The following is a 15,412-nucleotide window of genomic DNA, read 5'->3' on the forward strand; positions in this document are numbered from 1 at the left end:
AAACGCGCACACAGGAGGGTCACCACAGCTGGCCCTGTATTGCTGTGAGCAGATGAGCCCAAATCACAGAGATTCTTGCAGAAGGTGGGGTTTGGAAAGTCCTGTGGACCCATAGCTAAAAACATCGTGACTGGAAGTGAACGCGTGTGCAAATCGAGTGGCATAGCTCACCTGAATGTGACGAGATTCTCAGCATGCCTGACACGGGCGTGTCCAGCCATCTGCGAGAGGTCAGCCGAGTGCTAAAAGCTCACTTCGCTTTTCAGACCCTTACGTGTCACAACTGTATTATGTGGCAGCTTTTGCAGCGGCAGAGTGTTAATAGGGAAATCGAAAGACGCACTGCAACCGAGCTGACACACTCACACACGCACTGCATCTGATGAGCCACGCTAAATATGTAACTTGACAGGTATGGCTCTGGGTATGTGTGACTGATACATGAGGGGGATCTTATCCAGCAACGCTGTGACAATGCAAATCTCCAGCCTGGCTCGGCAGCGCCCCCTTCTGGGCTTCAGCTGGACATAATCACTTTCAACAGTCTGCAGGCCAAAATTAAACACTGGCGACAAAGTCTTCAGGAAGGACAGCTGGCTCGGGCTGAAACTATGAAAAAACGTGGGAGGTGACAAAAGTTAGAAGTGGCTGACCCATCTCTGAACCTCAGAGAATGTAGAGGGGAATGAGATACAGACTGTACGTGGCTGAATGGCATCAATGACACCCAGTCAGCGAGGATGCCTGCCTGCAGGTCACTGCACCTTAACGGCCAGACCACAGCCATGCGGAGAAGCAGCAGCATTTATGCGTATCACAGCCAAAGCGCTCTGTGGAGTGTTCCGGAGTGCATCGTGGATCAGACCAGATGTAAAATGTTTGGTGCACAGGGTGGAGGGTGCTTTTTGTTATGAAACCATATGGGTATTAGAGAATCTCTAGCCCCCTGTCCCTCCACACGGAAAGCATTGGGGGGGGGGATGGGGGTGGTGCTGCCGATCAGAGTAGCGCATAGCCCCTAGAGGAAGCACTGACATGCAAAGTTATACAACAACCTGACAAACGTAAGCAACAGTACGCGGCATTCCCTCCTGTGGCGAGAAACGGGATTGCAGGCGAGACTGACTCACGGTGACACCTGACAGACCGGCGCGTCTCTCCTGCTACATCACATGGCACATTAGCCTAGCGTTAAACCTGCTTAAAGGATCCCATTTCCTCACACTGGTCTCGCTTCTCAACGTGAAACATGTTCACCAGAGAGGGGAGGGGGAGAAAAAATACATCATTAAATTATATGTTACGCACAGCGACTCAAATGGCATGATATGTAATACAGCACATTGTAAGTGCTCACATGATGTGCCTGACCGTTATCAGCTGGGCTTCAGCTGATATTAGCTGAATCGAATGAAAGCGAATAAACTAATTCCAGCAGGACAGACAGAGGGAATAGTGAGAATCACACGAAATAAGCCCCTCAGCCTAATGTGTCATCAGTCTGATACTGACCCACCCAGCACGAAGGGGTAATTCCCCTTCCTGCTCTGTTCTGAATGCCATTCCCTGGGATTTCCACCAGAGGGAGCCAGGTGCTGGTTATTATACACACCCCTGGCCTCTCCTCACCAGAGCTGGCAGAGCAGATCAGGACTGGAGGCAGCGGCACTGCGGCCACATCGGTCTCCATGGAGACACGCCCACAGTGCCGCATAACTGGTTAACACCAGTTACCAGTGTGGGGGGTGGGGGGGGGGGTAAAGATTAGCAGTAATTCACTCAAACAGAGAATGTAGAAACCAGCTGTGAAGAGAGGACGGGCCTTCGTGACGTGAAAAACACTGAAACAGCACCACCTGGTGGTGCACGGTCCTGAGTCCTCCAGTGATATCAGATAACATGATTGGAGGCCACGCCTCATCCACACACATCTGGTCGGATCTCGTGGGCCCGGCCTCTGACTGTCTCTATGGCACTCTCAGCGAGTCCCAGATGCTGCAGGAAGAGCTTTCGACTTTCCCAGGCGGACAAAGCGCTTCATCTCTCTCTCCTCGCCGATTGCAAGAAATCACGTTTAGTATTGAGCTGCATGACAAGAACATAATTATGAACGATCATTATTATAAAGCCTTAAATCTCACAGGTGCCCTCTATTTAAAACTTCAAATGGCGACGATACAAAGTCAAAACACACGGCACTTCCCGTATTTCTCATGGCTGATCAGACAGAATCACCCCGCATACAACGTTCAGCCAGCCATCAAAGTCAAACGCTTTACGCTGAAAGTTCGCTTCCAAATGCCACGGAAAAAGGGGAGTTCAATGCCAAGAGAAAAGTAAAATAACTGCCTCAATTAAAACTTCCCTTGACATGATAAGTGTGTCGACTGCTTCCTGCCAGGCACCCGGCAGATATACTGAGCGCATGATTTCAAAACAAACACTGCGACACGTGTTTTCCTTTTTAGCTTTTTTGTTTGTTTTTTTAGGGAGCAGATCAGCCAAATTTTCTTCCATCCTAGCTGTTTCCAATCAAGAATCAGATGGGACGCTGCCAGTGTTCCCGGGACTTCCTGGGTTGTGGGGCCTATTCTGTCTACAACCTACAGGTCACGTCGTGTCACACAGGGGCAAAGCTGGGAAGCACCACATAAAATAAGACTGGGGAAAGACTGTTGGAAGAAAGACAGGGGAGCTAATCTGCCGACCAACCACAACTCTGTGAACACAGGGGTTACTATTCCCTCAGGAAGGAAGGATGCCCCTGTAGGTCGAAGAGAGGAATAAAAATCTAGTGATTCTGCTCGATCTGTAAACGGGGATGGGAATTTCCCCACATGTTCCAGTTACTGTGGCTGGGGGGACTTGAAGGAGTTTCCTGAGCGAGCTGGCATGCATCGCTTGGAGGCAGTCAGGTGGGCACAGCGGGAACCGCATGCAGCTCTGACATCCAGCAGTGGCCGGGCAGCGACGGGAAAAGAGGACCACAACTGTCCGGATGGTCACGGGGAGGGGGGCTGCGGTTAAAAACAGCTGCAGCCTATGCCACAATTTTTTGGACTTTTATTCAAAGCGCTGGGGACTCTGCGTAACCATGGAAACCAACATCTTTGACCCAGAACGTATTCCGGCCCTTTAACAGCTTTGCCGGATCTGCATTCAGGCTCCATGCATGCCAAGTGAGGAATGTGCCCCCGGCTCTGGGGGACTGTCGCTTAACCCCTTCCTCCCACTGTAATTAATCTCAAACTGACCGTATGGTCATGTGGATCTTTAATTTACCATCTTTAATTTAACCGCCGGGTAATAAATTGCCCGTAGATTTGGTGGGGGAGGGGGCAACCAAGCAGGGCAGCTGATTGTGAGAACCAGCTTGCTTAATCATACAGTGGACAGTGTTAGAACCCTTTGTGAGGATAAATCTTAGCACTACACCACTCCCCAGGGCCTGTGTGGAGAAGGGCAGAGGGTGACACTGCCCCCCAGAGGTGAGGATTTAGTGTCTATTTCTGGAAAACCTTGATAAGGACCCTGACTTCCAAATTAAAAAGAGAATCAACCATCTCAGTTTCAGTCTAAAGTCAGTTGTTTTCCCAATCATAATGAAAATGTTATTAATTGGAATATGATCATGCTTACATACATCCATTTCCCATACCATATATCCTATGCAGGGTTCTGCCCTAGGAGTCTGGAGTAGGACTGGCCAATGTACAAAATCATATTGTGATTATAAACTAGGACTGCTGAGATTAGTCAACGTAGTCGATGACGTCAACGCTGAATACGCCAACATCAGTATTTTACATTGACTTTTTTTTTATGAAATTACCTTCACACATCAATTCATTATAACGTTTATTTCCCATTAAACAATATTTTATATCACTGCGTAATCATGGGAGCAGTTATCGCTAAACAGAAAGGTGGTTTTACACTGCGCAGTTTTCATGACATAACACAGCGATATCGCCATGAAGAGAAAATGCACAGGAGCTATCCTGGATGATGGGCAGAGAAGGCAAAACCACTGCGTTTATTCATATTTATTAAATTATCATTAGTATAGACAGCTTTTTAAGATCTTTTCTCCTTATAGCTGCTAAATACACTCATCATTAAAGCCATAAAGTTGCCTGCTACCTTAGAATCTTCAATGAATTAGTGTTTGAGAAAAGGTTCAGGCTAAAATCTGGGCTTATTCTACAACGCTAGTGTGTGTTTGTGCGCATTAAGCTTGTTGGGACCAGTGTTATTATCATTAACTAAAACTGAAATTAAAACGGATACTAAACAAAAGAAAAATATTTATTTCAGTAGACAAATTAATTTTAATTACTTACTACTAATCAGCAAAAAGTCTACCACCACACCACCCACGTCTTTTTATCTTGTTTATGCACAATATCTCCTCTTTTAAGATGTTTTGGTTGCTAAGATGCTCTTTCTTCACCGCCATTTCACTGCTTGCTTCCATGATTTACCAAAACAGTAGAATTATAACCAAATTTAATAAGCATAAAGATTTGCCAAATTTATACAGATTACTAACTTTTGGGCACCACAATACCTACCCCATTAATTTTAGACATATTACTAATTTGCTTACTGAACTGTGGATGAAAATGTCCGAAAAGCCAGAATCCATTATCTAAAGCCCTGTAATGACATACAGTTCGTTGTTCTCAAAATAAAATTGACTTAAACAGTAAATTTGATTTTCAGGAAGATAAAACAATCTAAACGATTAATAACCGATTGTTCGGTTAGTCTATAGATTAATCAATTAAAAAAAAGTTAGTGGCAGCCCTATTATAAACACTCATTCAGTTATCCATTTGAATATTGTGAATAATACTCCTAAAAGTTAAATCTGGGGTCATTATTGGCCGAGCACAGTGATTAAATGAATTAAGAACCTGAAGGGACACTGCTGTTGTACCATTGAGCCAAGTGCCTACCCAGAACAACTAAAGTTTCTTCATGTGTAATACGGTTATTAAATCTAAATCAGTTTGGATAAGAAGTCTCAGCTAGCCAGCTAAATGTAAACTCTGGTAAAACGAGGTCAAACGTCCGGCTCTTTCGTGTTTGCATTATGCTCTCAGCTCACTGTGGAATGTTACGCTGATTTCACAATGTCTACGCAGATCACAAAGTCCAGAAGGAGTAAAGATAGAGCACCCGTTCACCTCAAATACACACAGACGGCGGCCGGTCGGCGACCCATCCCCCATAACGATGCCGTCATGCTTCTCCGACCAGCCTTTCACTCACTGTGAAACCAAACACCCACCCGGCGCTACAGCCAAGCAATGAAGGTAACCCAATCGTTACTGGAATCATCTTAAAAACGACAGGGGGGAAAGAATGGGAGCTGGCTCACCTCGACGGACACAGTCTTCATCCTGAAAAGAAATGGAAGAATGGAGTAAGAATTCAGATTTATTTTTTTTAGGCTACCAAAAAGTCATGAGCAGGCAGAAATCACCTAGACATTCAAAATCCACAGTCTGCACACCCTGTCAGAATAGGTCTACAAATGGTTCTGATACAACTGCACATGCCGCGAGAGACAGCGGGATGGAACGGGCTAAACCCGAAAGCATTCAGAAGCCTCAGCAACAGGTCTGGATTATTTTGCTGGTTTCTCGGTGTGGAACTCCATGTGTCCGGCATCAAGGTCCCAGGTGAATTACTCTAACATCTGGCCGTGAGAGGCTAAAAGCCTATAATGTGATTTACAGTCTGATGTTTCCGGGAGTGTTTGGTCACCCGGACTGTATTATTGTGGTCGGACTCCGCCTGCTGTGCCTCTGTGTGTGACCCTGACCGCAGGTTTAAGAAAATGATATATTAATAACCATAAGCAAGAGTTGTAGCCTTTATTGCATCCCAAGAATAAAACCCAATGGTCCCATAGAAAGGACTTTAAACACTACATATCCCATGATTCCTCAGCAGTCCCACAACACCCCTTCAGACAGACCCGATGTGCAGTCAGAGGGTTTTAGCCAATTACAATGTCTAAGCAGATCAAAATCCAGAAAGAGTCCGGCTAGAGTCCAGTTAGGCAGCCATGCGGCGGCAGTCATGTGACCCCCCCCCCACCCGAGGCCCGCCCACAGCAGAGCACACTCACCTTGAGGGAGGAGTTCACTGCCGACTCGGGTGGGTAGACGATGAAGTGCCGCAGTGTGAAGCCGAAACCATGTGGGGTGCGTGCCAGCCGGATGGTGGTGGGCCCCCCCCACGCAAAGGGCTCCTCCTCTCCGGGAGGCGCGGCCAGTGCCGAGGATGCCAACTCCACCTGTCATAGGTGTAATTCGACAGTAGGTAAGGCTGCTCAAGATATTACATTACAGGCCTGTATGTGACTATTAATCACATAACATTACACAGGACATGAATCAACACCCACAGAGTGTTGTGTGCACACCCACAGAGTGTTGTTTACATTCAGGGTTAGGATCTACTGGAGGGCGACGTTACCTCCAGCATGAGCATGAGTTCAGTGTGACAGAGGCTCACAGTTCTATGTAACACCCCTGTATTTTACTGGGCATGTTGGTAACTGTGAAAATGGTGACTCACACATGAACACAACCAGGTCATCCCACACACATGCATGCAAGCACACACACACACACACACACACTTTCACACACTTCCAGGCTGAAGACAACGATAATAATAAGTGTACTGGGCTCTCACATAACCTGATTCTCTTCCATTCCCAGAAAGAACTCATTTAAAAATGAGTGTGAAAAGTTTCTCAGATCACCTCCCATTTCCCGCCCTCCAGAGACAATAAACCAGACCCCCCCCCAAAAACAAGGAGCCAGTGAGGTCACTTTATCCCAGAGATCTGAGCCAGCGTCGCTGAGCAACAGGGCACGGAAAAGCAGGGGGAACCGGGAAGGCTTTCAGTGGTGCGTACGACCATGCTGGCCTTGCAGGCTCATATGGCTGAAAAGAAACCGTCACACTGCTGATTGCTTCGCTATGACGACAGTCTGACGCTGGTCTTAGAAGCAGAGAAGCTAAAAAAGAAACAAAAATGTTGTGACGTGTTTCTGATCGGACCACGGCGTGACCGCGGCCCCGGGTCCAGAAGCCACATAAATGAGTGGCGGTAGGGAGAGCAGGCGAAGCTTCGTGGAGGTCAACCACAACTGTGCTGGTCACTCTCTGCTGAGTATAAAGGGCTACACATCCTTAAAGCCAACTCAAACACCCCGCCACATCGCCATATTACACATGAAAGCCACGAGGATAGAAACCAGCCACCAGGAATGACATTACTCTGCAACATGGGGACTACACTTCACTACACTACAGCCTCAGGACAATTACCAACAAGCCGTGCCTCTCGAAGGTGATTATTTATAAACAGGGTCTCATCCTAACACAGTGGTGGGAGCAGAGTGCTCCGGGAGGCCATGGCAGACTGGAGGATTAATAAAGCCACGCCCAGCTCGCACTGGCTCCCTTTGTCGCCATTGTCTCGGGGATAAGCGACGGAATCCCCAGCGGAGGGAGAGTGTGCCGTCACCACGGAAACAAGCCACCACGACAACAGGGCGCCGGGAGTGGGGGCATGGCCCTCTAGGTGCACCCCCCGGCACGCCACCCTCACGCGGCGGCCCTCAGCTCCTCAGCCATCTGCTCCCCAGAAGCAGAACACCGCTGATCTCCGTAAACGAGGCTCGTTTGAAATTGAGGTCCAGGAGAGTAATAATAACCAGTTGAAGGATGTTAGCTAGTCTGCCAAACAGCCACACTGATACACCGATAGAGAGAAGAGCGGCTTAGAACCAACTCAAAAGAGCAGTACTGATTTTCTGTCATCTGTGTCTTCATAGAAGGGAGTCAGGAGACGCAAGAGATGCCCAGCCCTGCCAGTGTGACCACACGGCAGTCTGCCAGGACGCTTCAGCCACACGGCGGGCTGTACCGAGGGCAAGCTGGCTCGCTTTGGCCGGTGCCAGCGGTAGTACAGTGATGGCAGATACCTCTGAAACAAAGCCATGGCACAGCTGTCTGTCATTTTAAATCATTTCTATCATTTAAATCATGTAATTTCTATTTATAAGCAATATATTCCTTCAACTACTATGTAATTAAGTGTAGTTCAAATAATCACAAAACAAAAAGGTGGTTTATACTAGTGTCACATGGGATACTGATACTGAAAAGGTAGCGCAATATAGTATTTTCTTAAGCTGTCCAGTATTACATTTCTTTAGTGCCGGTACTAATTACACTACTACAGACATCACTAATGCTATATACCGCTAACGATAACCATTGAATATGAACTATGGCATTAATACGTCTGAAGCACTGTTGAAACTCAATCCTCTCATGTCAAATTAGCACACATCATGCAATACAGCATATAGTTCCTACGAACTAGCAAATTAGATTTATATGCTCTAAGTGTTCTGCATAACAAGACTTGAGGCTACTAGAATGTCCGCTAGTTAAATATGATCTCCCTAGTTTCAAGTCAGTGATTTATGCAAGGGGTCTTATAATATAGTAAGTTTTTATAACATAGCAAACAGATAGGCCATGTTAATAACATCAAACTAGCAGCTGTACCTACAAGTTATGCTACAGCGTGTTTTAAGCAGTTAAATAAGCATAAGGTCTTGCGTGGGAAGTTTTTTATGTTCATTGAACAGATGAACAGAAGAAAGCAGAAGAGGCCTTTATGGGCAATTATATTGCCTGTTTGTTATTTTTACTATCGTTTAAACCAGACACAACATCTAACCAGACACTTCACAAAAAACCCCTGACACTCTAAGTGAATAAAGTGCATAATCGATAAGCAAAAATCTGCTAAAATGCTCGAACATGGGCAATTCCGGTATGGTCACTTTCACCTGTTGTACCTGCAGTCTTAAAAACAAGTTGAGACGACACCTTAAATCACAAGATATTTATCGGTGAAGAATACAGTTCGCCCTGAGCAAAGAAACCCTTGGGGGAAACTCCAGGAGAAAATGCTGATGTAGTCGCAGAGGGAAAATAAACGGCCGAGCTTTGACCCCACGGATCCTAGAGATATCCGTCCAGTCGTTCTGAGGAACGCCAAGCTCAACCTGCTAAGGCTGTTGGCGGGGGGGTTTTCCTCTGAACAATTGGCCGGTGCGATCCTGCCGATATATTCTGCAGTTTCTCCTACAAAACAGGAACTGAGGCTCAGGCGTGTGGAGGCGCGTGAGGAAGCCAAGACTGTAGAAGTCATTAGCTTGTAATGGACCGTCTTGGTTTCCAAAGTGACCCCCGGGCAAAAAAAAAAAAAAAAAAAACACTGCGCGGCTCAAGTCAAGTCAAGTGGGCTTGGTCATATCGTCCACATATTAGTGTAAAGTTGTGGCACTAAATTACATTCCTGCAGGATGAGACAACACAAACAGCAGTGACAGAGGGGAGGGGTTTCCCAATACTTGTAATTCGTGTAAAACACAAGACGCAAAACAGGGTGCGCGGGACAGAAGGGTTTGCATACATGGTGCAATGTGTGTGTAAACAAAAAAAAAATACAAAATCGATCAGAACGATGCAATAGATAATTTGCTGCCAAATACAAGAACTTACATGTTGAGCCATGAAGTGCAATGAATACAAGTAGAGTAAACAGGAACCTACAACTGCGCAAGATGAAGGAGTGACAGGAGCAGGGACCTTGAACCAAGACCTAACGGTCACCTGCTGGAGACTCAGCCAGGTGCAGCTGCCTCGCCTCAAGGCAATGTTCAGGCGCAGGTTTTAATATTGCCTTAAACCCTTCAGATTCAGCATTTGGGCTGCACAACTTCATTATGGACACAAATAGAAGGATTCTCTGTCTCATAGCAGAGTTCTGCTCCTACAGGATTTCCTTTAGCCTGTACTGTGGTCCAATACTGGGAACAGAAAACGTGAAAATGCCAAATTATAAAAATAAGCAAAATGCGGAGGTAAGCCTGGGAAGGAGGTTGAGAAACACACAGTCACACTGCCTGACGGGCATTAGAGGCAGGGCGCTTTGCCCCAGCCAATTTCACACCGTCACACCCCCCTCCCCCACCAACATGTCCCGGCTGGTAAAATTAGCTGCTTATCATACGAAACCAAAAATTGTTCAAACAGAAATGCCTGATCATTATGGGGTGTGACCTTGCCTCGTGTCTGGAACCGGCGATGAAGGCCCGGCGTATGGCAGTGTGCGAATCACGGGGCCTAACGGCGGGGAAGTGAGGACTGCGCCGTGACGAGGCTATAGCACGGGCAGGTGGGGGGGGCTTTGAAATGGCCAGCCAAAGGAAACAGCCCAATAGGGGTTCTTGAGGACCCAAATGAAGCAAAACAAGAACCACGGTTACCTACCCACCCCCACCACTGAGCCACTCCCTTACTCACGCCCATGAACTTCAGGCACAGACACCCAAGATGCACGCCACGTACAGAAAGATGTAAAGGGGGGTACCATCTGAAAATGCCCACATGACATAAAGTGATGGTGTGACAAGGCAATGCTCAGAGCCACCGTTCAAATTCAGTGGGGGGGGGGGGGGGGTGCTCAGTACACTTTCATTTTCAAAACAATTTACCCAGGATGGAGGTCGACTGATTATATGCTCAAGCGGTTAGCCTGGGCTGACATGTCGATTCCTGCCCCTCTGTTTGCTCCAGAGAACTCCCAGGAAAGGGCTGATATTTATTCTCCATCTATAATTCAACGCATCACACTGATCGTAGAAGCCGATAACACGCCCTCTACAATTGCCCTCCACATCCATGGCACCCTAAGAGCCTAAACAGCATCACTAACACACAGCCACGACCGTGCCTGAGGCTGGGGGTATGTCTGATATACCGGTGATTGGCTCATGGTGTGACCTCAGGAAGGCGACGGACGGCCGTGCGCATTGGCGGAACATCCCTCCGTGGAAACTGGCCGCCTTTGTTCATGTAAGCACAGCCCAGGGCGCGTTCAGCCGCGCCACCTCCGCCCCAGCGCGGGGCGCCAAAGGGTGTGGCCTTCTCACGCATACGCTCTCACTCACGCCTCGCAGTGCAGCGTCCGGCTATGATCTCACACCGAAGTCGCCTCCCGACTGCGATTTGGCGGCCCCCAGCCGGGGCCCGGGTAACCCATCTGAGACGAGGGGGGTGACGCGGCTTTACCACAAACCCCCAGACATCCTCCCAGAGCCACCCGGGTGGTCGGCTGAACTCCGGCAATGAGTACGGTGCCAGGGAGGAAAGATCTTCCCCTTCGCTGACCCCCCCCCCCCCCCATCACCCTCCAGTCTTGGCCTTTCCCAGCATTCCTCAGGCATTAGTGATACAAGCCCAGCATGGATAGTGGCTGATTTATGGCAAGCTGTTCTGCAGCGACTGCTTTTGTACAGTTCCCGCGAGCCCTGCGCCCCACCCTCGGCCAGTTCATTCCAGCCGCACGCCGCCGGCCGGATGGTTACAAGGAAAACTGGAGGTTGGGCAAAAAGGCTAGTCTTCTGCCCTTTGTACTTGCAGGAACCTAAACACTTCCAGACCGCTTGCACACACATGTAAGACAGACCTCCAGTTCACTGTTCAGGTCAGAGCAGCGTTCTGTGGAGTAGTAACCTCCCCATTTCACAATCACACCCTCAAAATACAGACAAGCTCTCTCAATACCACCATCCCAAACTGACATAGGTTTCTGATGAGACATTGTGAAAAGTGAGCTTAGTTCTTGATGCTGGTGGTGAAGATACGTCTCCTTCTGTGCTTCAGATCTGACAGTTGAAGGATGAAGCGAGGTGGCAGCTATTAAAACATGAAGCTACATGAGACCATTCGAGGAAATATACAAATCCTTGCCCGTCTGTCTGTATCTGCTAGAGACACAGCATTCTGAGGCAGAGTCACCTGCCCATTCCATGAAAGAGCATCGTGACCCATGTGACTGCAAAATAAAAGCACTTGGATCACGTGGGCCGATATTCTGGAGCTTAATGAGAAGCCATGGAGCTGCTCGTTCTGCTGCCAAGCAAACAGCCAAAGGCTTGGCTCGAGCCCATTTGCCTGCGTGAACCCAGCATGTGCAAACGAGGAGCAATCAGAAGCATGGGACTTTCCGACTGACAGCTGTGCCGAGCCAATTGGAATGCGGGCACACCGGGGAGATCCCCAAGGTCCGCCTCCACCACGGGGGGTCCGCGCTGTCGTGTCGGGCACCGTGGAGATGAGCATATTTTTCAGTTAAGCAGCTAAAAAAGACCTTTGAAGTCTAGCTGAGAGAAATCCAAAGCAAAGCACTTGGCTCTGCAAGGATTCCTCATACCAGAGTCCGTGGCCCCTGCACGTCTGGCGCAAGCTGCGCTGGCTAAGCAAACTCTGAAGCTAGTGCTTACAAACACATGGTCCTCTTCTCGACTTGAGCTCCAAAACAAAGTTCTCTGTTAGTTGGGGAATTCCGCACGGCTGCGTCAATGTCCGCCAAACATTAATTTACATCAAAACAGAACACATGAAAAAACGGGAAGCCAGAACTGAGACAGGCGCATATCATGGCGCCAGAAATTCTGCGTGCGTGTTTTTCTCGTGTCAAATGGGTCTTCTTTCTGCAGGCCGAAGACCTGCATTTAGGTTCACTAAACTCCCTGCAGCGCCCAAGTGTGCATGTGTCACTGAAGATGTACCCCTGCCTCCAGGCCCCCCCGCTACCCTGTCTAGAGGAGGTTGAAAGATGGATGGAAACACTGATGCTCCATTTTGAGCTCTCAATCACACTCTCCTGAGCTTCCTGTTCTCTCACACAGAGTCACAGCGAAGGGCTAGGCTACAAACACAAAGGCCAGCTGGAAATAAATTTACTGAAGCAAAACTGCCTGGGATTTGTCCGGAATTTCCACCCACACATGGAAGCTCGAGGCAACAAGGCTGGCAAATAAGCGATCAGGCCTGGGAGGGATCCGCCACTTCTTTCCACCCATTCACCCACCGTGGGCTCACTCCCATCCGAGGAAATTTAATGACCGGCTGAAATTACCCCAGCAGTGACCAGCATGTTACCCGGCATTGTTGATTTAATTAATCGCAACCCACAACATATTTGTACACCAGAGCCCAGAAGAGCAGTCACAGTGCCCTTCATTCAATAAGAAAAAAGAGGACACCACACAAGAGCAGTTCAAAAGTTACAGTGGGCAAGGAGTGGACTTAGATACTGTTACTCCATGACCTTTTGCTTAAAACTACGGCTGGTGCTCCTGCATTTTTGGGACATTGCCAGCCAAGCTAAACTCGAGACACGTTCTTCGTGTAACAAACCAATAAACTACACCCAAAACACAGCCGGAAAGGAGAAGCGGTCAGATTCACTCGGTTCCCCCACACTGCTGCAAGTTTGGGGCGGCGCCAGTCAAACTAAACTTGAGACACATTCATCTTCTAACAAAATCAAGAGAACAAACCCCCCCGAACCCATTCGGAGAGGAGAAGCATTCAGATCCATTCGGTATTCCTGCACTGCTGCAAGTCTGAGGGTGGGTCAGCAGGAAATTCTACAGCAGAGAGGCCTCATCTTTGGCAGGAACTGAGACTTTAAAAAAAAAAACCCAACAAACAGCAGATGGACACAATATGCTGTAACAGTGACTTTTAAGTGGTTCACATTAACTATTCCTGCAACCTGCTTGCTTGCATGCGATGCTAATGCACATTTCAAGGAGACTGCGATATGTATAAGAGAGATAAACAAACATACATACAGACATACGCAGTGTCTTTCATGCTACAAGAATACCTGCTGGGGGGGGAAAGCAGATTTGTCCCCGGTCGCTGGAGAAAGCCTGTAACAAAGTCCATCTGGAATACCACTTTTATGGAAGAGTACGCTCGCTATTTAAAGGTGCCCGTAAAAGAGGAAGCACGGTAACAAACATCAGTTAGAGTGTGCAGGGAGGAATTCACACCTTCTTTACTGGAGCCGCTTGTGTGAGAGAAAACAGGAAACATCTCTCCTCCTCTCTCACCACCTTTTTGACTCGATACTGGAAAAACACTGGAGTCCACACAATTAGAGGACTCTGTGTGATTATGGCTGCATTTCCCTGATGCCTAAACAAGGCTCACTGGGTTCCACGTTAACTTTAAGTCATTTGACAAAAGAGGATTCACGCACACTCAGACTAGATAGCTGAAGCAAACCCTGCTCTAAATCTGACTGGGGGATCCTCTGCATGCATGCCATCATCAAAGTAGGGCTGGGCGATATGACCTCAAGTCAATATCACAATTCATTGAACATTTTACCTTGATGACAATTAATGAACGATTATTTTGTTTCTGTTTTCATTTTTGTCCTCATATTTCATCTACAAGGTTTGTACTTTAAATATCATCAACTATTAAAGCTGGAATTTCTTTCTAATGAAAGACTACATTTTTTTTTTTTATCTTAAAATAAATGGACACACAGATGAATCATTTATGGTTATTCATTGTATATTTCAAACAACTGAAATCAAAGCACAAATTGCTTGAAATGAAAACGCTGTGAAAGGGCTCACATTTTAGTTTTAATGTAAAAAACAAGTTCCCTAAAAAAAGTAGAAAATAAATGGTTTGGATTTATTTTGCAAAATTTCTGCAAAATAAACCGTTTATAGTAATCATGTCTGTCTATAAGCAGATGATCATTGTAACAGATTTGCTTTCTTTATGTCTCCAGCAGATTACCATCTAATTGATATTAGTATTTTTTACATTAATACAAAGTAACAAAATGGAGACAGTGTCACTATTTACTGAATTGTATTAGCTGTACTGTATTTTGAAAAAGTTGTTTCAAACGGTTTTCAAATTACAGTACTGCACAAATTAAATTGCTGAACTGTGTATAATTCAAATATAATATGGTACAGTTCTGTACATAAAATACAGCTTATTATAGTTTCGCTTCTGTATCTTGGTGGCTCGTTTTTGGCGGTTTGTTATAAGCTTTGATGAGTCTATAATTGTAACAGAGTAAACTGCTTTCTTTTTCCCGCCATGTTTTCTGTGCACGCAGCATTAGCCTAAGGTAGCTAGCCAGAAGCAGACAGATTATCGCAAGGCAAAGAGCCAAGTGGGAAAAAAAAAAGATTACCATAATTTACTATTTATTTATGCATATTATGTATTAAAAACCCCCAAAACATTGCAAGTGGACTACTTGATTACTATGAACAAACATTATTTGTAAAGGAATAATTTGTTCCAAGCTTTTTGACCCATATAAGAAGCTGATCACTATAAGCAGTTTCCACTGTATTTTAAATATTGCTAGTGCTGAAGCTGATTGGTGGCATTACCTTTGGTAGCTGAAACTGTGTTTGCAGTGGTTTACATTTGACTTCATTTTGTTCGATGTCCTCTTCACTAA

The 15,412-nt window shown here is 46.7% G+C and overlaps 1 protein-coding gene across 4 annotated transcripts in view; it reads right to left on the reverse strand.

The window, feature by feature from the left end:
- Positions 1-15,412, reverse strand: part of LOC125740639 (rho GTPase-activating protein 21-like) — a 45,995-nt gene that overhangs the window by 20,524 nt on the left and 10,059 nt on the right. For all 4 annotated transcript variants that reach the window (XM_049012079.1, XM_049012076.1, XM_049012077.1 and 1 more), the window contains exons 3-4: positions 6,143-6,310; positions 5,387-5,408 (exon numbers count right to left, since the gene is read on the reverse strand). In XM_049012079.1, coding sequence (XP_048868036.1) covers positions 5,387-5,408; positions 6,143-6,310 — 190 coding nt within the window. The remainder of the gene's footprint in view (positions 1-5,386; positions 5,409-6,142; positions 6,311-15,412) is intronic.

The sequence above is a fragment of the Brienomyrus brachyistius genome, chromosome 4 (assembly GCF_023856365.1).
Source record: "Brienomyrus brachyistius isolate T26 chromosome 4, BBRACH_0.4, whole genome shotgun sequence".
In the NCBI taxonomy this organism is placed as follows: domain Eukaryota; kingdom Metazoa; phylum Chordata; class Actinopteri; order Osteoglossiformes; family Mormyridae; genus Brienomyrus; species Brienomyrus brachyistius.